The sequence below is a fragment of the Maniola hyperantus genome, chromosome 7 (assembly GCF_902806685.2).
Source record: "Maniola hyperantus chromosome 7, iAphHyp1.2, whole genome shotgun sequence".
Classification (NCBI taxonomy): Eukaryota; Metazoa; Arthropoda; class Insecta; order Lepidoptera; family Nymphalidae; genus Maniola; species Maniola hyperantus.
The window spans coordinates 8,113,946-8,136,586 of record NC_048542.1 but is presented as its reverse complement, the minus strand read 5'-3'; the positions used below and the strand labels follow the sequence as shown (position 1 = coordinate 8,136,586).

Below are 22,641 nucleotides of genomic sequence, written 5' to 3'. Positions count from 1 at the left end.
CTCAAAATCTCAATTCAATCTCATCTCTCTCAGGCCGATGTACATTATTTTCTACCGCGTACTGTATTCATAATTGGTAGGTATAGCCCGGGACAGGTTGGAATGGCAATCGGGGTAGGAGGCGTGCCCACGGCGGCCCCACACACCCGAACAGCCCCCGCACTAATCCGGTGCGGACGAGCGCGGATGACGTGCGTGTGTGCGGGGCGTCCCCTCCCCGATTGTAATCTCGACTTGTTGCGTACTATTAGTACGCGACTATAAAAGTAAAACTAGATATAAAGTATAAATAAGTAACAAATACAGTAAGCATAAATAAATCAGTAATATAGCAAGTTAGGTAGAAGGTTTAATTTTACTGCCTTATTGCTAATTTATTGTTAATTAAACAATAATAATATTTATTATCTTTTGGACGAACTCTATAGGAAAATTCGAACACTATCCTATTCAGGAATTATTTCTTAAACATCTCTATTTAAAATGGATGAGTATTAAAGAGCTTTTATAAAACTTTTTAATTCAAAGTAATAAAAATATTAACCAAATGGGTTTCTGTACAACAAACTGCAAGAAATTAATTACTCCGAATATCTGCACAGAACAAAAGATATTTTCTCAAACAATACTCTAATCTACCCTGTTTATTATCGCCCGAGGTGTTTCTTCCAACCTAATAAGAAAGCTTCTTGGTAAACGATTTGAATAATTTCTGGTTTGTTTATTAGCTAGGTGAACCTTGATTACAATTTTTCCATTAATGTTTTTTAAGAAGTTTCCAAACAAACATTAATCTTACAAAGTTCATGAATAGAACAATATGACGGTTTATCTAGTGCAAGGTTGTTAGAAAACAAAAAACCGGCCAAGTGCGAGTCAGGCTCGCGCAATGAGGTTTCCGTACTACAGTCGTATTTATTCAACATTTGGCACGATAATTCAAAAACTATGATACATAAAAATAAATAAAAATCTGTTTTAGAATGCACAGGCGAAGACTTTTCATATGATACCCAACTTGATATAGTTATCTTATTTCGAAAATGAAAAATACTAATTATTAGTACATGACCACAATTAAATTTTTTTTGTATGATGTAATCACAAATTCACGGTTTTCAGATTTTTCCCCGAATGTCTGCTATAAGACCTACCTACCTGCCAAACTTCATGATTCTAGGTCAACGGAAAGTACCCTGTAGGTTTCTTGACAGACCGACAGACAGACAGACAACAAAGTGATCCTATAAGGGTTCCGTTTTTCCTTTTGAGGTGCAGAACCCTAAAAATAGAAAAAACACGGCTGTCTGTTTCCGCGGCTTCTATTTTCTCTTCATTAGAGTTCTTTATCACAATTTTTTAGAGTGTAGAGTGAGTTTAACTTAGCACGTAAAACAGATTTGAGTTTAAGCTAAGAACGTGTAGTTTAGTTACGCAATTCGGTGCAGTCTGAACCTAAAATCCTTAATGCGGTTTATATAGCATTGATGGCACATACTAACTAAGTGGCTTAGTTCCGAGAGCCTAATAAAGTTATCGGAACGAAGCCGTTCATTAACCAACCACAGTAGCGTTAATTCTCTATATTATTGAGATTTATTCTAGTTGAAACTTCCAGTCTTGCCTAAATGTGATTTAGATCAAACACTGGATATTAATTTTATCAAAATAAAGGAAAACAATCATCTTTATGGTTATTCAGTTATCTATGGTTAGTAAAGCATTCATTTCTCTATCCATTATTGAGTAAGCGATAGTTTATTGAGTGTTCGTATTTCATTTCGGATCACGTCGGATCATCTTGGTGAATGTATGTTTGATTATAACAACACTAATCACATGTTTGATATCACTGGTAGGTATGGAATATTATACATAATATTCCGTATGTATGCCTTAGAATCTTTTTATTTTTATTTCTACGATATACTGTTTAGAACTCAGTAGTTAAGAATGAACTTATGCCTCTATATCAATAAAGTATTTATAAACTATACAATCATTAAAGTATTAGAACGACGTTTCGGCTTCGTAGAGTGTTTTCTCTGTCACTCATACCTATCTATGTGACGTTTTGTCGATCTCAACGATAGAGACAACGCTCTACAAAACCGCTATAGGTTTTTAAAGGTCGATATACAATATTTTCTGCCGCGTACTGTACTAGGTACGGCATCTTAAAACTATTAATTGTAGTTGCATAATAAATCTACGAAGCGAAGGATTTAATTAATTGCTGTAAAAGGGTAGACAAACTAAAAGTATTAGATTTCGTTCTGTAATGAAATACGGTGTTATAAATTTAATCCAGCTAGAGAAGTTTACTTTAAAGACAACCACCCAGAATAAAATTAGAATTCAGATCACAATTAGATGCTCGGCACTGTACACTAGCACAAATATAACAGTATACACAGATTAGAGAAATTATTCACTCATCTGTGACAATATATCAACTCTAGACAGACATATATACCACTACTTTTTCACTAATTTTACTTCAGAAGGTAAGTATGTAAGTATGAAAAGTTCATTTTACCTACCTATAAATTATCCATCTATTAAAAATATCAGATGTTATGCGTAAGCCGGCAGAAAAAGTTATTTATAGTCCGTACAAAAGACTCATACTATAAACTGCAACCATAATACTCGTATCAGCCATAATAATATTGTCATACATCTGCTTTCCTGAGCACTTTCTTAAATTACGCGCTAAGATACGTTTTATGGGCCGTTAAGCGTAATTCATGTCGAGCATCTAATTGCAATGGCAATAAAGAGTCTGCTTTCTTGCTGTGTCTGGCGGATAAAAGTAGTGATTATTTATTACTCTAGTCACTGACGTGTCTAATCCTACTGATATTTTTGAGCTGTGGGCTCTTAAATTCAGTTTACGATCAACGTGCTGAATAGAATGAGAGAGCGTGAAGGAATTCCATATACCTATGTAATCCTTGAAACAGAAAAAATAAAGCATTTATTTTATTATATTGAACCACTAATAGAATCATACAAAAAAATCGGCCAAGTGCGAGTCAGACTCGCGCACCGAGGGTTCCGTACTTTTTCGGGTATTTTTTTCAACACTTTGCACGATAAATCAAAAACTATTATGCATAAAAATTGATAAAAATCTTATTTTAGAATGTGCAGGTAAAGCCCTTTCATATGATACCCACTTGTTATAGTATATATACTTTGAAAATTGAAAATACTAATCATTTGTTCATTAACACATTTTAATATTTTTGTGATGTAACCACAAATTCACGGCTGTTGGATTTATTCCTTTACATGTGCTTGTAAAAAAATAAAAAAATATTATTGAAATCCTAGGTGCCAATTCATAATATAATCCAAATTATAGGCGGCACTCGCATGCAAATTTATAAAAGTATACGTACATTAATTTAGTTTCTGAAACATTGACAACGTCTTTTCCTAAGAATTTGAAAAAGAAAAGCCAGTACAGTGCTATTTTTAATTAACATTGTATTTTTAAAGTAGGCATATAAATGTGCTACAATAATTATGAAAAATATATTTTGTTTAAAAAAATTATCAAATATTTCCTTCTAATTTGTCCCACGGAACTGAGCACCAGATCTGGGACTAGCGAGTAATTGAACGGCATTCATACAATTAATCAACGCTGTGCAAACTGCGGTGCGCCACTATATCAGATCGGCAGCTGGATTAGTCGACAGATAAATCGAATGTTCAATCAATTAATGAATGTTTTGATTAAAATTTGAAATTATTGAGTCAATATTGCAACGCGTATCTTAGGTGCGATTACATCCTAATGGCTGCAATCACAGCCTCCAACCAAAATCTTGTTTGTGTGATTTGTATTTATCCCTCAAAGGCAAGAAAGAGCCACATTTGTAACGTCTCTCCACTGTAAACAGTTGAAGGTAAATCTTCTGCGCTTCAGAAATACTCGATCCAGAATACTCAAGCTAAATTTTATTAGTAAATATCTTAAAATATAACATATTCTATAGTTAACCCACAGAACAAATTAATACAGATTCCTCCTACATCAAGGGTTACACAACTAAAGTATTCTCTTTAGTAAGGTTCCTTGGAGCGTATCTCACTGCTTACGTAGCGCTAATAAGTAATAAGTAATATGACGTCGCACACTATACCTAACAAATAGCCCGTCACACTCTGTATTTCAATTTTATTCAACTTCTGCATTTGAACGTTGCGTTTATGCGTTGAGTTAAAAGTTAAATGCTCGTCTTCAGTTATTAATTTATTCGATAATGTTCATCCCAATTAATTGAATATTGGATTCACGTACCTATTTGAAATCTTGTGCTATTGATATATTGTGATCAAAGTAAGTACCACTAAACCAAAGATGGCGGTATAGGTGCTTCAAGTATGATTGCTTTTAGCTCAGAGAATGGCGGTATTAAAAGGTTTTTTGGATCATTTTTCACTGTGTCCCACTTTCTTTAATGGATGAATGCATATTCAAAATTGCAGCTTTCACCGTCTCACCGCTATTTTAGAGAGATTCTGGTGCATAGTGAATGTGTTGAAGTGCCTGAAAGTAAAAAAGCCAGATAGCTAGATACACCTACTATATTATTAGGTCTCAACAAAGACAAGAGACCTAATAGTATATATATTATGTATTACCTGTTTCATATAAATGTGACATTATGATAAATGATAAATGTGACAATCTCAGCTTTATCACAATACTAATAAAATAGAAGTCGTCTTACTTCTTATACTTTAAAAAAAATATTAGTTATGTTAATCATAACTAACTAACATATGTTCATGGGCGGCGGTAATCACTTAACATCAGGTGACCCGCCTGCTCGCTTGCTCGCTATATCTATTAAAAAAAAAAAAAAAAAAAAAAACTAACTTGTGTCCAACCCTCCAAGCGTAAAGCTTGTGCTAGGAGCCAACAATAGTAATAGGTATAGAGTACATTATTTTCACTTTGAGAAATACATTTATTCGGAAAGGCTTTATCTTGGCTTTACCTACCTTTCTTAGTTTGTTCAGCCCACGCTATTTAACCACGTTACCACATCGAGTAAAAGACTGTATGTAATAGGTACGATTAAATTGAAAGTATGTAATAACAAAATCGATGTTGCTATTTTGTGGGTATCAAACGAGCCATACTTAATTCGTTCGATTGCTTTATTTTGTTGATGCAACAAAGAATGGCATTGTTATATCTGCAAGCAAATTAAATGAGCAGTTAGGTAATATTTGCAATTCGCGCTTACTGAAATACCTAATACAAAACTTTGAATTGGTTTTTGTAGAGGGACATTGCTTTAAAAAATGTAAAATACGTTATTGTCTATATTTATTGAAACTTATATTTTAAAATATAAAAAAGTGCTTTGTAACATTTATTTCCTGATATTGATTGTAAAAGCTTTTATCTACTCGAAAAATACATACAAAATGAAAACGCCGAATAACGAGTAGAGTAAAAAACGAGCGGCCTTTTATATTTCACAACCTGTTACCTCTTGATAAAGCCTCAAAGTTAAATCAGTCCATTCGGGGCTCAATCCATGTGAAGGCGCCATCACGCACTTGTGACACAAACAATTCTTCTAAAATGCTGCCCGCCAACCCACATGCACGCTGACAAAAAAAACATTAAAATAAAATAAAAAACATGATTTTATTTTAATTCCCCTGCCATATTGATTTTTTTTACAAAAAAATTGTAGCCTATCACCACTTATTCACTTGGAATGATGTAAGAATTCTAACAATGTCTCATACCGCATTAGAAGTCATTGTGGAATACAATAACTCACATACATGAACCCTGAAAACTTTAAACTCTTTTTTTTTGGGCAGTTGTGTAATAATATGTTTTTACGATACATTTCTTAAAAGTACAATCAACACGTCATGTATCGATATATTTTCACATAGGTACATTGGAATAAATCACTCGATCAATTTGATCAGCAGTCGGTTTTGTCAGAGTGAAATAGACTGAGAAAACTCTCTGTTTGATCCTGAATCGCCGATATGTCCAAAATTTGACTATGGTGACGTGAAATCATAAAAAATAGGACTACCTTAGGGCTACCTGCGTCAAATGTACTAACATTTTTGACGCCTGCCATTGACGTCGAGGTCTCGACGTTTTGTGAGTCTCTAACTGTCGTGAACTGGGTTTTTGTCTATAGAACAACCGCGTCAGTCTACGCTACAGTCGATACTGTAGCGTAGTGACATTTCATTTACTCTGTAGCGATGCGATCATCGCTACAGAGTACAGATAGTAATGAAATGTCACTACACTTTTAGCAGACAAAGTAAAAGAATTGTTTTGTTTTAATATATCCACTCGTAAATGAAACGACAAGAAATAAGTAATTCAAGAATTCTACTTACGATCAAATCCCAAAGGACCAAATTAAAATTCTTTGTTGCTTAAGCTTATATTCTTGTTATTTTATTCTTATTAACGTGTAGACTGGAGTCATAAAAATAGACTGGCAATCGGGGTATGAGGCGGGGGGACGCCCCACGTCACCCGTGCTAGCCCGCACCGTGTTACGCGAGGGTTGTGCGGGTGTGCGGAGTGTTCCCTCCCCGATTGCTATCTCGACCTGTCGCGTACTGTATATTGTTATGCGGAGATGTATCGTAGCGGTCGTTATTCGTAGTGGTGTTAACGCGTAGCACCTCTACGCAATATTTCACTACAAGCGCTTTTGGCTGCTACGTTTGCATGCTGTATAAAATACGAGCTGGCGTTTCGTAGCACAATTTTAGCTTGATAACTTGATAAGTATTCGTCGAGGTGGTACTTATTTTAGTAAAGATACATTTATCTCATTCTTTTCACTTAAATTTTTGCCTATATTATCAATTCGAAAGGTATTTGTTCGTTGGTTTGTCCTTCGATCATGCTACAATGGAGCAACAGATCAACATGATTTTTTTGCAATGTATATCACTATGTTAAAGTGAAGTTATAGTTAAACCTGGAAAATGTGATAGGCTACTTTTTATCCCGGAAAAATCAAAGAGTTCTTTCGTAATTATTAAAACCTAAAACCACCTAAATGAAATCGCGGGCATTAACTATATATCAATATTTTTTAAAGATGAATAACATGCCAGATTTTTAATGAAAATTAAAGGACTGGGTGCATACTCTCTTGCAGCCGATAGCGTCTAACGAAGAAGCTTCAGCTTGAAACCTTAAGCTCCAAGCGTCCCGATGTAAGCCTAGTACACTAAAAATAATCAATTTAGTTGTTGAATAGAAGCGATCACTCAAGCGATAGAAGGCGATTCAAGGTAAGCCTAAGATGGTAAAGTCTAAATTTTACAGGCACGTATGCTGCTGCAGAAATGCAGATATCGAAAACAATCAGGACATAAAAGCGGAAATCACAAACCATACATTATTTTATTTTATTTTTTAAATAAATTTATAGACTAGCACTTGACCGCAATCAGACTTGCTGGCAAGTGATGATGTCTAAGATGGAGCGCACTTGCTTAAAAGATGCGTATTTAATGCTCTTGACTTGAAGGTACCCACACTGAAAGTGGAGGGAACACTGATGCCGGAAGGGCGTCCCATATCCTAGCGGTTTGAGTTCGAAACAAAGAGACAAATCGCTTTATACGTGTCCGTGAAGTTTCGGCAACGTACGGGTGCAATGACGATGCCGAAGAAAGGTGAAGGAGGAACTAGGTCAAAAACTTCTTGGGCACACTTTCCGAAATTTTACGTACCTAAATTTTTATTCTTGTCACATAGTTACTTACATACACATTTTACACAACATACACACACACAAACATTCAACCTTTTTAAACATTTTACTTTGTTTAGTTTGGAGTAATTAGTAAAATTGAAGTCCTTTCATTAAAAAATTTAACACTTTCCTAATATAGCGTAGAGAAACTTTCTCGTAAGTATACTTACTATACCTAATATGTATAATATAATATAATATATAATACTTACGAGCCAGTTTATCTACGCTATATTAAGAAAGTGTTAATTTTTTTAATGAAAGGACTTCAATTTTACTAATTAAGTACTCCAAACTAAACAAAGTAAAATGTTTACGTCTGTATATTAAAGACATTATCTCCACTCTAATATCGTCGGATGTGTACTTCCGACCAAAATCACTTTTTTACATAAAGGTAACGAGCATTTCGGGCTCTTAAGTAAATTGTCAAAGCTTTGGATTTCCCTTTGTTCTTTTACCTGAGCGATCAAAATGAATGGAATGTGAATAATATTCAAACGACGTTACCTCCTATCTATAGGTACGTTACCGCAATATGGCGCCGCGCAAAAACTCATCCATTTTAAAGGTAAATCTAGGATAAAACTAGATAGAGCCAGTGGTAAGAGCATGTTCTTTTGAAATATAAACTTGAATTTATTTTCCACGCTGTTAACTACTATACTTATACTACTAGAATGAAAACCTGACTTAAGCGTACTTTTCATGCCAGGGACTGTGTAAAGTACCTACCAGTTGCGACGTTTTTGTTTGTGTCACTGTCAAGCCCAATTTATATTATACCTTAATTATACACTAGTAGACCACAAAATAATCAAACGAATTGAGGTGTCGCAAGTTGCGTGACTTAAATAAAAGTAAAAAATAAATAAAAGGATTTAATTTATATCTAAAAAGAAAAACTTATCTCTAGCACACTTATGACAAAGTATACGAGTAGGTACCTAAAGAATAAACACCAAGAATGCCGAGCTAAGGAAACAATTTTTTTCATAAAGTTGTGTGTGCCAAATGCAACAATATGAAGTAAGTAAAGTATATTAGGGACAACTAAATAGAACCTAATTTAGTTAAATGATTAGAAATTATTACTCGTACTTATACTACAAAAAATATGGAGTGGATATAAAAATTTTACCACAAAATTACGGATTAAGTATTTGGAGCATAAATCACAATATTACTAGGTGCATGTGAAGTAGTTCACCTAACGCACATTATTTTATATGCAAAAGTACATCGAAGCAAAACGACATAGATATGTAAATTAGTAAAATAAATGGACAGCGACACGAAACCGTAATAAATTAGAATTTCATTAATATAAAATGCTTATTTTCATAACGAACGTGAAAAGAGCAAAACGAAGGATATATCCTCGAATTGAATACGAATTTACACCTTTACAGATTGGTTGCTAGACGAGTTGCGAAATAAATTGTGATATCCTTGCGGAATTTTGGTTGCCGGGCAAATTCTCAGTCGCTTACGGGACGGCGTGAGGGGTAGTCGTTTCGCCCCTCGCCTCTCAATCCAAATTTTTCAAAAATCTTACTTCCTCTTAAAAATACTTTGACTATCCCGTATGCCTATCGTTGATACTAGTTTAAATAACTAAAAAATAATCTTCAAACTTTGAATCTACAGGTGGACCCACGTGCTCATTTGCTTGACAAAAGAAGACTTTGTTTTCAGAGACATTTGTACCAATTATAAATAAACTCTAATGCGTGTTTGATATATAACCAGTCTAGTTAACAAACTAATTAATCAAAAAATTTCAATACAAATTCTTAATTGTAATAAATTTCTGAAATCTTGTAGGTAAATATTATAACTTCTTACTGTTTAAATCTTTCAAAAAATCCAATTTTAGTGTAGGTATAAGTAATTTTTAAAATATAATTCAATTCAATATTAAATAATAATAATTGTTAAATGTGGCCTACGTGTTAAGTGTGCTGTGATATTGTTTAATGTTGTAATAAACCTTAATCTGTGTGTTGTAATCGGTGGGTATTGATAATTTAATGAAATAGGTACACAGTATGGTTAATTAAAATACCTACATACACAGTATTACTGAAATTGTGTCACAAAACTATACAGTGGTATATACTTGTTCAATATTTTCAATAATGTCCTTGGTATTTTATACGTAGGAAGAAACAAAATATTTTTTCAACAATCACAATATTAAACGTAACAGTCGGTTAATATATTAACGAAATGATCTTAATTTAATTTGATTATTATACAGATAGGTTATCTGTTAAGAAAATACGCATGGAGTTAAGAACCTTCTTCTATTTTAAAGATTGGTTAAAATAGAAATTAAAAACCTTACATATTTTAAATAAAGCAAAGAGCTATGTATAATATAAAAATGAATCACTAAATGTGTTGCTCATCGCAAATCTCGAGAATAGCTGAACCGATTTCGCTAATTCTTTTTTTATAATATTCCTTGAAGTACGAGGATGGGTCTTACGGAGAGAAAAATTTAATTCAACCTCCCTCCTTCAGTTAAACATTTAGATTTTTATTGGTATAACTAATTAATATCTGGCGCTAGCTATAATTTAAAAAGCTATTCAGGCTTCTTTGTGCGGTAAAAATATGTGTCAAGAGCCCTTACGTTTACCTCACTGCACTGAGATGCAACGAAAATGTTCTAAGGTGCCTTTGTTTTGGATGTAGCCACATATAATTTTCCACATTTGTTTTTAGAAACATTATCTCGATTCATCAATGATTTTGAGCCTTGAATGGGTTCCTTCTTCTTTATAGTCGTATTTCTCAATGCTGAGGTTTTAAGTCAATAATTTAATTTATTATCAATGGTTAACAAATAAACTATTAATAAACTTAAATCAAAAAAAAAACAACATTAAATTAAACCCCGGTTTTAAGCCCTTTCCATTAATCAAATAATGGTAGGAGTTTTCTTGTGATAAAAATGCAGTGAGTTCCCAGGTCCTTTTGCATACAACTCGACTAAGAGAACGAGATTTCGACTCTTAAGTTTTACAGGTATGACGTACCTATCAGATGTTTCTGATAATAATCGGATCTAACGACGACGGGTTAATTGCTCTACGAGGTACCCGTTTTATACATTAAAATATGCTCTACGAGGTACCTACGGAGGAAACAAAAACTACAAATTCAGAACTCCAAAGTCGGTCACCCATCCAGCTATCGATTTGGGTCAACGTTGCTTAACAATCGCAATCGATTGACATAAATGATCACAAATAGGTCACACGTCCCTCACTACTTCACACGATGTTCTTACATAGTTTACCAATGCGTACCTAACATAAAATCCGGGTGTTAATTTAACTATTTTTGTGACATTCTAAGGAATTTCAAGTGTGAAAACCTGTTAGGTTTTAAGGTGTCCTCCAGTAAAACTCAGGTGCGAATCTAGTCATTAAATTCTTGGAACCTCAACTAAGCAGGTGTTTTAACTTTAGTTTTATGGTGTCGTACATACCATAAAACTGCACTTTAGATCACCAAGTTTGGTGTTTTGATTTTTACAGGATTTTTAGTGTAAAAGTGTGATTCTGTCTCATAGAAAAAGATCCCAGATCCATTAGATTTTGCGGTTGTATTCATTAAGAAAAATATATTTTCTAATTTGCCTCAGCAGTGTAGGTATGTATTTTCCTCTGGAGGAAAGCTTCGACCGTTCTACTGGCAAAGCCGTATCTCAAAAGAAATTTAGTTTTTATTTGACACCATATAGGTAGAAGTCAATAGAACTGTGGTCTGACCTGTAACGATTTTTGAATCTGTATGTTTTATTTTATTCAATAATTTTTTTTTACAAAAAAAATAAAAACCGACTTCGATACACAAACACTAAAAATTGAAAAATAATTTAATTTATTACCGAATATATTATGTATACAAGAGTTAATATAGTTACATAATAATACTTTTTGGTGCCGGTGCCAATTAGCTTTAGCTGCGCGAATCGTCTAGACTTCATATTTTTATGAGACTCCACAATGGCACCTTATTGGCACCGACCCCAAAAAATATTATTATGGAACTATATTAACTCTTGTATACATAATATATTCGGTAATAAATTAAATTATTTTTCAATTTTTAGTGTTTGTGTATCGAAGTCGGTTTTTTTTTGTAAAAAAATTTTATTTCACAATTTTTAGTGGTCCCATGGAATTATGCTATGACTGGTTAAAAATCTACTGTTTACTAAGCTATTACACTGATCGCGAGCAATTTACTCTTATCCGTTGAGGAGTTCCAGTATCTATCTTCGAAGATGTTCATCAGATCTTCACCAAATTTAAATGGGACCAACTTTGAAGTATAACCCTTTCAAACAAAAAAAGAATTTTCAAAATCGGTCCAGGCGTCTTCGAGTAATCGGGGAACATACATAAAAAATAAAAAAAATAAAAAGATTCCGAAGAATTGAGAACCTCCTCCTTTTTTTGAAGTCGGTTAAAAATCAAGCTTTTAAATACGTTTTGTCTTATAGAATCATATTGATTTTATAAATGAATAGAAACTTGAATATGTAAAGATATGTAAAATAGGTAAAAGATTTTTTAACATAGGTAGGTACAGCACGAAGTCTTCATTGCAATTCCACATTTTAGACTTTGCTCTAAATACAATTTTATAAATGCGAAAGTGTGTCTGTCTGTCTGTCTGCCTGCTAGATTTTCACGGCCCAACAGTTAATCCGATTTTGATGAAATTTGGTACAGAGTAAGCTTACATCCTGGGGTCTTGAACATAGGCCGGAAAATTAAAGAGTTCCCACGGGATTTCAAAAAAGCCTAAATCCACGCAGACGAAGTCGCGGGCATCATCTAGTTAGTAATATTAACTCAAGCAAGGTTTGGTGATTAAGCTTATCCAAACTTGTGGCTTATTAGCCACGTAATTTATTGGCAAAATGTTCTATAACAACCCTTTTAATGGCTTTACATATTCATCACTTATGATGGATGTATAACAATCAAATATTTCACGTATGGTTTCAAACATTTGCCTACATCTGAAATCAAGGACAAACATAAATTATGAGGCGTAAATTTCTATTAGATTATCGCACATTACTTGCCTAAAATAATAAGATTTGAATAATGTATGTTGATAAAAGCCATCAGAATCAAGGGTTCTTTCAAAGCTTTAGCTAAATAGAAACGTGATGCTGTTTTTACGTACAATGCTGACTAGACTTCTTATTTTGTAATCAGCATCGTAGAAAAAAATCTCAAAATTTTTCATTTTACGTACGTACCAATATCTACTTTTGTCTCTCGAAAAATACTGTGCGGAGTTTTTAAATCTCTCCGAACTTCTATGCCTAAATTAATGGTATTCAAAGACATTCATTCCCTTTCAAGACGTCTTGAGTTTAATCGGAATAAATCGGCAATGTACCTATTACGAAGCGTGAGGGTAGAGCAGTGCAGCGCTGTGGTATTAACAACTTCTCAACTTCCATTGCTCGGTGCTCGTGTTAAATTTTATCGTCCAGCGCATGCTTCTATTGAGTGGTACAAGCGATAAGAAAATTATTTTTCAAATCTTTTAACTTTATACTGATTATTATTATTAACTGACCCGCCGTTGAAATTTACGCCCCTCAGAAGAAATTTCAGATAATCTTTTTAATGGGGTCTACGTGATCGATAAAACCTAAATGCAAAATTTCAAGTATCTCGAGGCAGCGACTTGAGCTGTAGGTAGGTACGTTGATATAAGCGTCAATTAGTTAAGATTTTAAATGTAGGTATAGATGTACCAACCACTATTTTGTAGTCATTTTAATAGCGCGGGTGATGTGCAGGTGTGCGGGGCCTCCCCCCGCCTCATACCCGGATTGCCATTTCGACCAGTCGCGTGCTAGTGTAGTAGTGCAAATCCCAACCTTGTTGAGTATTTTGGTACTTTTCTCTCTGGTTTTGGTGTGTAGAGTGATTTAATGTGACAAACTGGTGTTTTGACCGCTGCTATGGTATCATTGTACTGCACAGCAATGGATCTGTAAAGAGCGATTTCAAACATCTAATGAAGAGTTATTCATTAGATGTTTGAAGATAAAACGCTATATCTTGTGGCCTAGACCAGTCAGTCCTTAATCGTCAAAGTTACCACGATTGGCAAACGCAAGTATCCAATAAAATCTCCATAAACCACACCTAAAATCACTTTCGCTACCGTTTGATTGCGGTTAACCAAAGGTACAAAAATATTTCGGCAACTGATGGAATTAATATGTCATATCATCTTACCCATTATTTTATTCGAATTCTATTAATAAAAAATGTGGATATCCACAGCTGGGCAAAGGCTCAGTGAGTCCCATCACACCCGGTCCTCATCCAATTCTCATAAACGTTAATTTTCGCAAAAAAAACCAATTATTTCGCTAGGCTTTTGTTTTGTCCAAATTAAAAGTAAAATTTTGTACAAACGATCGCATGTTTCACTAACAGCAGGATGATGGTATAATTAACTTATACATGCCATATGAGCATTTGAGCTCAGATACATTCTAGATTATTGAATAAAATAAAATGCAGTTTTCACTTAGCTGTACAATTAGTATTAATAATTGATTATTATTGTTACTATTTTTCTTTATATTAATCAACTTAAATCTCATCTTCGGGGGTTTCGATTCCGGGCACTTTTCGGAGTATTGTGCGTTTTTAAAACAATTAAATATCACTTGCTGTAACGGTGAAGGAAACCATCGTGAGGAAACCTGCATGCCTGAGTGTTCATGTATGTGTGGAGCCTGCCGATTCGCATTGGACCAGCGAGGCAGACTATGGCCTAAACTTTCTCAGTAGCGAGCTGGTAATGGGTTGATCATGATTATAATGCGTATTTTGTAATCATATAATTTCACTGTTATCTAATTTAATATCATTTAGAGATGTAAGTAAATGATATTAAAATAGATATTTATCAGTGAAATTTGTATTTAATATCGCTTATCACCGCAATTTATGGTAGATAACTTGTAAATAGGTATACATTACAGCATGGCACCTATACTGATTTAATCATAAAGGGATCGTAAATATACCATTTATAAAAAGAAAATTTCTCACTCTTTCACTGACTCAGCAACGCCTCGCCCAAACCCTTGGACAGAAAGCCGACGCACAGAGGTTTCCTGTATATTGTAGATAAGGAATAGGGCCGTATTTTTCGAAATTCTTACAGGCGCTAAGTCACGGGTAGTCGCTATCCACACTTCCATACTTAAATTATAAATGCGAAACCGTCTGCTAGTTTTCACGACCCATTTGTTTAACCAATTTGGTTAAAATTTGGTACAAGGTTAGCTTGCATCCCGAAAACAGATGTAGGTTAATTTTATCCTGAAAAAAGAGCTCCCACAGGAATTTCAAAAACCTAAACCCACGCGGACGATGTCGCAGGCATCATCTAGTAACGCAGTAAAACAGTTTTTGTTTTTAATTTGGAAACCAGTCGCGTTGATAGCAATAAAAACCTAATTGCGGAGCTTTTTGTATTCAAGCCAACGAGTCGCAAAAGTTTGGGGTTGGAAAACGTTGCCGGAACTGAAACACAACTTGGAAAAAACAAAACAACTTTGAACGTCCAAAAAGAGACTGTAAATCAGCCAGCAGATTCTACTTTGCAATGCACACGCCGCGGGCAGAATTAGCGGAAGTCAAAACAGGGCACATATAAAATAGTTAATTTTATTTTTACACAAATAATAATTAAACATGAAGCAACAAAAACAATTAACATGTTTTGACATTAATTTGCAACATCATACTTAATTTAAGTAAATATACCTAGATGATATTGTATTGTAATAACTATATTTGCAACTAGGTAGGTAAACGTAAACAAGTGAGTATAAATAGGTCCACCTAGCTTCTTGTTAAAGTTACATACGCACCTATAAAAGCCTCTTAAATATAAAGCCTCTATAAGAATAATAAGTCCGTTAAAAAGAAGGGTACATACGCGCTTCTTATAATAGAGATAGAATAGAAATTTTGTTGACTAAGCAACATCATCTGCAAGCTAGTTCTAAAGTCCCATTTTAATTGGAAACTTCCGGAACATCACCGTGTCCCGACGGATAGTTATGTGTTGTTATGTTCTCAAACATAGGGTTGAAACAAAATTAATCATTGTTTTCATTTGTTTCACAAGTACTAGACTTGTATAAACAAATGAAATAGACCCGCGACTTCGTCCGCGTAGATTTTGGTTTTTTAAAAATCCCGTGGGAACTATTTGCCTATGTCAATTTCCGGGATGCAAGCTACCTCTGTACCAAATTTCATATAAATTGGTTAAACGGATGGGCCTTTTTAGAATCCCGTGGGAACTCTTCGATTTTCCGGAATAAAAAGTAGTCTTTGTCCTTTCCCAGGATGTAAACTAACTCTGCACCAAATTTCATCAAAATTGGTAAACTGTTGGGCCGTGAAAAGCTAGCAGATAGACAGACAGACAGACACACTTTCACATTTATAATATTAGTATGGGAAGTATGGATATAATTTAGTATGAAATTATGGATTTTTCTATTTTTTACCATTGAGCCAGAAGGTATTGTAAATGTCATCAAGCCTACGTAACCAACTGTCCACAAATCGCTTTCCATATTCGCTTCCTCGGTAGTAGTTTGCATCGCTAATATCTGGAATGCCTGCCCGGTTTTCGTTTTGCCCGCCAATATTTTTCTATCAACAACTAGTAAACGCCGTCTAATAAAAGTTACGTGAAGAAAACTTGCAAATTGGCTTCCCTTAAATACTTCGCAGTCTTTCCATTACAACTCTTCCAAATTAGTAATCAAATTTTGTTCTAGGTACTTAGTAATTTTGTAAACTGAAGAATCAGTCAGCTAGAGTAGATTAAAATTCTTGGCATGAAGTTGAATTTAATCTCTTGATAATCCTTGAAAAATAAGATTTTGATCAGCCCTGTTCTGGTCGTTTTAAAGGAAATTCGTGCTGACTTTTGAGATTAAGTTGTTTTCACTGGAGTGCTCCCTTAGAGAGAGAGATAGCTCTCTCTGAGATAAGTTAAGTCGTCCTTGCTATTTTCAAAGGACAGTTCTGTTGGCATGTGACACTCTGCAGAGTGCACGCTGAGAATGAATTCGGTCACTGTTTTATTTATTTATACATGTAAGTATAAAACCTTTTTAAAGGGTTATTTGTATTAAGCAAGTTGATAAATAGGTTATTTGTAAAATGTAAATTAAAATGGGTCGTCTGCCAATGCACACTGAGCCAGCGTGACAGACTATGCCCTAAGTCCTTCTCATTCTGAGAAGAGACCCGTACTCAGTAGTGGACCGGTGATGGGTTGAACATTATGATGCATGTAAGTTGATTCGTAATCATTACCATCATCGTTATCAACTGATAAACATCCACTGCAGGACAAATGTCTCTTGTAAGGACTTCCACACGCCATTGTCTTGCGCCGGCTTAATCCAGCGGCTCCTTGCGACGCGTTTGATGTTGTCTGTCCACCTAGTCTTCGAACACTTCACTTCCCGGTGCGAGATGGCCATTCTAGCACCCTAGCAGCTAACAGCCAGTTAACCCGTACTACATAAAAACAAATATTATAAACATTATGGTTAGTTTATAAAAACGTTTAAGCTATATTAGAAAAAATATGTATGTACAAGAAAATTTATCTTCATTTAGCTACATACATTAATTTATATGTAAAGTACGGTTTACGGAATCCCCTTCGTCCACTTGTAAGAGCGCGCTAGTATTTACACGTTTGGAAATGTAAACGAAGGTTTTCCGCTTTTTATGTTATACCTATTTACTTATATACGAAGGGTCAGGACAGTATCATATGAAAGGAGACTTCATGAATGACAAAGACATTGATTAAAATTATACTGTACGAAGAACTTCCCGTTATATAAACTAGCTGAGGCCCGCGAATTCGTCCGCGTGGATTTTATCACTAACAATAGTAACAAAGGAAAGATACATTTATAATTTCAATTGTTTTAGGGTACGGAATACGAATACATTTATGGCCACGTAAACCGGCTTTATAAATGGGCTAAAATTATACAGCAATATACAAAATTTAATGAAAAATTTAATGGCACTTTGTTACAAACATTCATATTATCTTCACATCCGTTTCAAATTTTACAATTGTTGTGATAAATATTTATCTGAATATATAAATGAATGATCTCAAGCGACTCACTGGGGGGCAGCTAGGCTTAGACACTAAGCTAGGATTTCCTAGAAAAGTGGTACTGCCACATAGTAGCCTCACTAGGAAACTACGCCAGGGGAACAAGAGTTCTCAGACAATTTTTATCAAAGCTACATTACGGCACCGGTTTTTGAGAAACCCAAGCTTAAGCGGTGCGAGATTCGTGTAGAGGAATCCTCACAAACAACGACAACGACAAGTCATAAATTATGAAAAGTTTTCTTTATATTCGCATACCCTAATTTGTTCTCCAGAACATTATCATTCTACTTGCTGATGCTCGCGACATCATCCGCGTGGATTTACATTTTTTTTAAACCTGTGAAAACTTTGATTTTCCGGGATAAAGGTAGCATATATTGTCACTCTTCAGGTCTTTAATTATATTATATCTCCGTTGTTCCGTTGTAGTGTGATTGTAGGAAAATACATATAAAGATTCCGACGAATAATTGAGAACCTCCTCCGTTTTAGAAGTCGGTTAAAAACGAACAAACACACTTTCGCATATCCATATTAAGTAAAGTGATTTTAAATAATATCTGTCCCGGCTTTACTCACGTATGTAGTCGACGTTAGCCCGACTAGTTTCGAACCCATACGGGGTCCTTTTTCAAGGGAGTCCGTTCGCGCACGTGCCGCGGTTTTGACTGCGAGACGCGCGTGCCGTATATAGTGATTTTACCTCCATAAAAAAATATTGAACAAGCATTCACACACATATTCACACTGATTTAACAATTTTCATTAAGTATTAAGGAAGTTAAAAATGTTTTATGCATTTTTTCCGCAGTAATTTAAGCTATACAAATCTTGAAATCTTTGAAGAACTAAACCAATAACAAGAACCGCTGTGAATTTTAATTGAACAGTGCCTATCGTAGTAAAGTCGTCCATTTAACGGTAGAGTTTATACACTAAAGATAACACAACCAAAAAAAAAATTGAAATACTTAACTTCAAGTTTCAACATAGACATAAAAATTTAATGAAATAAAGTGTTATATAAAATGTGTGCAATGTTTTGAGTGTTCTCGTTCTCCTGAGTGACAATGAACACCGTACAGAGTTCTGGCGGAGGTCACGGCTCCCTCAAGAAGGACCACAAACATGAGGTAAGGACTAGAGCAATATAAACGGATAGTTTTTTTTTAATTTTCGTGAGCTTTTTGATCGTTATGACCTCTGGAATTTCAGTCCGTCCCGTAATATAGAGATGATAGTTCAAGATAACATTATGATACCCTGTAGAGCCTTATCGAGTTATTGAATTAAATGCGGGAAAGACTATAATTCATATTTTACATTATGACTTCTGACACCCGCGACTTCATTCGCGTAAATTGGATTTTTATAAATCCCGTGAGAACTCTTTATTTTGCAAAAAAATAGCATCGATCCGTTGCTCTGTTGTTGTTGAAGCGTGGCGTGGTTGAAGGATAAACCAACAAACAAACACACACTTTCGCATATTTATAATTTGGGTAAGGATGTGAGCATAAAAATATTTACGTAGGTTAGTAAGAAGGTCCTACTTATATTTCTCAGTTTTTACTTTTTACTAATATGATGTGAGTGGTCGAAGATTGAGAACCTGGCACCTGGTAGGTGGTAGTGCTGCAAGTGAAAAGGATTTTCTATGGATGTTTTAGAAGACTGAGATTTTTAAATTCAGATACAAGTAATCCCTTGACTGCAATTTCACCTGTGGCAAGTGATGATGAAGTCTATGATGGAAGCGGGCTAACCTGGTTTTGGTTTCTACACGCGGCGTCGTACCGGAACGCTAAATAGTTATACCGGTATGCACAACATCTCCAACCCGATAACTGTTTATTTAGGTATGTATATTAAAATGTAGAGTAAGTCATTTATGTAATTTTTGTGAAGACCTTAATATAATTCAAAAAGACATTTAAAAATGGCAATCTTTAATACATAACAGTTCTGTGAACAAAATTAATAAAAAATACTTTTTGGAATATTGAAGTATTTTCGAATGATGCTAGATTTTTTTACATGGTCCATCATGTTTGAACTCTGCATTATTGCAGTTTAATCTGAAAACAACAAAAAAAACATTTAGGTAGGTACTTAACATAAAGAAAATATTAATACGAATTACGATGTTTGTTGAGCACGAGCGCGCTTCACCAGTTAAGCGCTACTTTACAAAACCGATCAAGTGCGAGTCGGACTCGCACACGAAAGGTTCCTTACCATCGTACATGAAATAACTTTCCAGCGTATAAGTTGCTAATTATGTTCGCTCCAACAGCTGAACAACACTGACTTCGTTACTATGAGGTTTCATTGTGCATTCAGGGGTTCGATTATTCTAAAATGACAGCTACAGCTAAAAAAAGCAAGGTACGCACCTCTAACTATTCAGAGTGCGTTTTGAGCAAATAAATATCACTTGCTTTAATGGTGAAAGAAAACATCGTGAGAAAAACTGCATGCCCGAGAGTTCTCCATAATGTTCTCAAAAATGTGTGAACTCTGCCAATCCACACTTGACCAGCTTGATGGACTATGGCCAAACCCTTCTTATTCAGTAGGGAGCCGGCGATAGGTTTTTGAAAAAAAACGTTTAATGATTTGCAAAATATCTTTTAGCAAGTAAAAATTATATTTATGACTTACTGGCACATGTTGCCGTAGGTCTTTCCTGATGTAGAGCAAACAGGCGCAAGGTAGTCATTGCAAATGCAACCCTCCCATACTTTGGGCATCCCAGAGGCGAAGGCTATCAGGGTGAAGAAGATAACTAGAATAAAAAATAATAATTTTATATTTAAAACTCATACTACCAATGCAATGCTGAATGTGCGCTTTGGCGTGTTGGTGCTACGCTGCTTATAAAACTAAGTACAAGGTTGTAGGTAGGTTGTGCTTCGATGTGTCTTGAGTCCAATAAGGATTTAAATCTCATGTAAAGACTAGACTTAAAATTCATGAATAATTTACATGAATAAAATCTAATTAAAAATAAAGAAACCCTCACGGAAAAACAGCTTCATGACTATAGCCGCGTTCTAAAGTGAAGACAAGTTTATTCAAGAAATAGCGAATTATCACTGACAAAGTCGATGTCCGATGCGGGGTTTGCACCCGTATTAGGTATTTATTGTTGCTATTCGCATTTGTACAACATACACTGCACTGCGACTTTACACCTTATCTGATTCAGAAAACCTTTAATTTTCTTAGTAGGTAGGTACATAATAATTCAATGTCAATTTTGTACGTTTGACGATCATTAAGTATTTTTTCAAAAACTGTTCAAGAAGCTTAAAAAAATTACTTTTAAAATACCTAATTAACGAGATATCACAGATCACTAGAGGAGGTAAAGCAACTTTTTTTCGACCTTTCAATTTTCATGTTCAGGAGGTAGGTATCCTGAAAAATCTAAATTTTTAATAATTTTAAAAACATCTCAAAAATTGCGGAACCGGCAGGATTCGAACCTGCTTCGAAGGAAGAAGACTTCCTTCTTTTTTTTTCCTTGAATCGTAGGTAAAAACACTATCATAAAAATTATAACATGTAATCTTATTTTTTTTAATTAAAAATTATATGCTTATATGTTGTGGTAACAGGTTTCTTACCTGCTAAACAGGTTTAATTTTGGTATGAAATTGGCATTAAAATAAGTGTTAACTAAACATACATATACAGCGGTTTCTATGTATAAAGGAAAACAGCTTATAATATAAAATTGATAAGTAATCGGATCGTGTGGATTTCTTGCTGTTCCGATGTCTTTGTGTGATAATAATATTTATCTACGCTGTTATCTTAAAATCCTGATTATGAACTTAAAAATAGTCACTTAATGAAATATTTTACTTTATTCAAAACTGCATCTTAATAGTATGAAGAAAAGTCATTAAAGCATTGTTCTCTTATAACAATAAAGTACACTGCAGCCTGACTTCACGACTCTGGGTTCTCGCGTGTTGAGCTCAGCTGAACTGGGCTGTATAGGTACATATTTTTTTATCTACCCCTTTCCCAAACAAGCGTCAAGCTTGTGCTAGGAGTAGGTACGACAATAGTGCAACGGGTTTGAACCGCCAACCTTTCGGTATTTAGTCCACCCTTTTAACCGTTGAGCTATTGAGGTTTATTAAGCGCGTTTCTGATACTACGCAAATAGAGTACCTACCTAAATATTTATTTTCCAAATATAATTTCGATCAGATCATTGGTACATTTTTCCTAAAATGAATAATAAAGTAATCAGAAATAATGAGAAAGATAAAGATAATTTTTGCTTCTTGAAGGCGTTTTCTATGAATTAAACATTTACTTACTAACTGGTATCTTATCTTTTATTATAACATCTTCTATTAAGTTTAACATTATAATCATGCCCTTACTCAATACCGATTACTAAATGTCTAGGCTCTTGTAGTTTACGATCGGGTCACACCTAATGTAGCACTGACCTAAGAGCCAGCGCGTGCCAGACCTTCTTTATTTTATAAAAGCTGAAAGTTTATCTGCGTATTGCCCCCAACACTGGGAAGAACGTTTGTTCGGATGTTTGTTTGAATCGTGTGGGCTTTGGTAGATGACA

At 34.5% G+C, this 22,641-nt stretch overlaps 1 protein-coding gene across 5 annotated transcripts in view; it reads left to right on the top strand.

The window, feature by feature from the left end:
• LOC117983993 (inactive dipeptidyl peptidase 10) overlaps window positions 1-22,641 on the top strand; it is a 279,553-nt gene that overhangs the window by 103,356 nt on the left and 153,556 nt on the right. Inside the window, exons 1-2 of one of the 5 annotated variants that reach the window (XM_069499617.1) lie at window positions 9,284-9,376; window positions 18,847-19,168. The exons of 3 other annotated variants lie outside the window; for them this stretch is intronic. In XM_069499617.1, coding sequence (XP_069355718.1) covers window positions 19,106-19,168 — 63 coding nt within the window. In that variant the 5' untranslated portion in view covers window positions 9,284-9,376; window positions 18,847-19,105. Of the gene's footprint in view, window positions 1-9,283; window positions 9,806-18,846; window positions 19,169-22,641 lie in introns of those variants that run through there. One more of the 5 variants, XM_069499616.1, reaches the window with a different exon arrangement.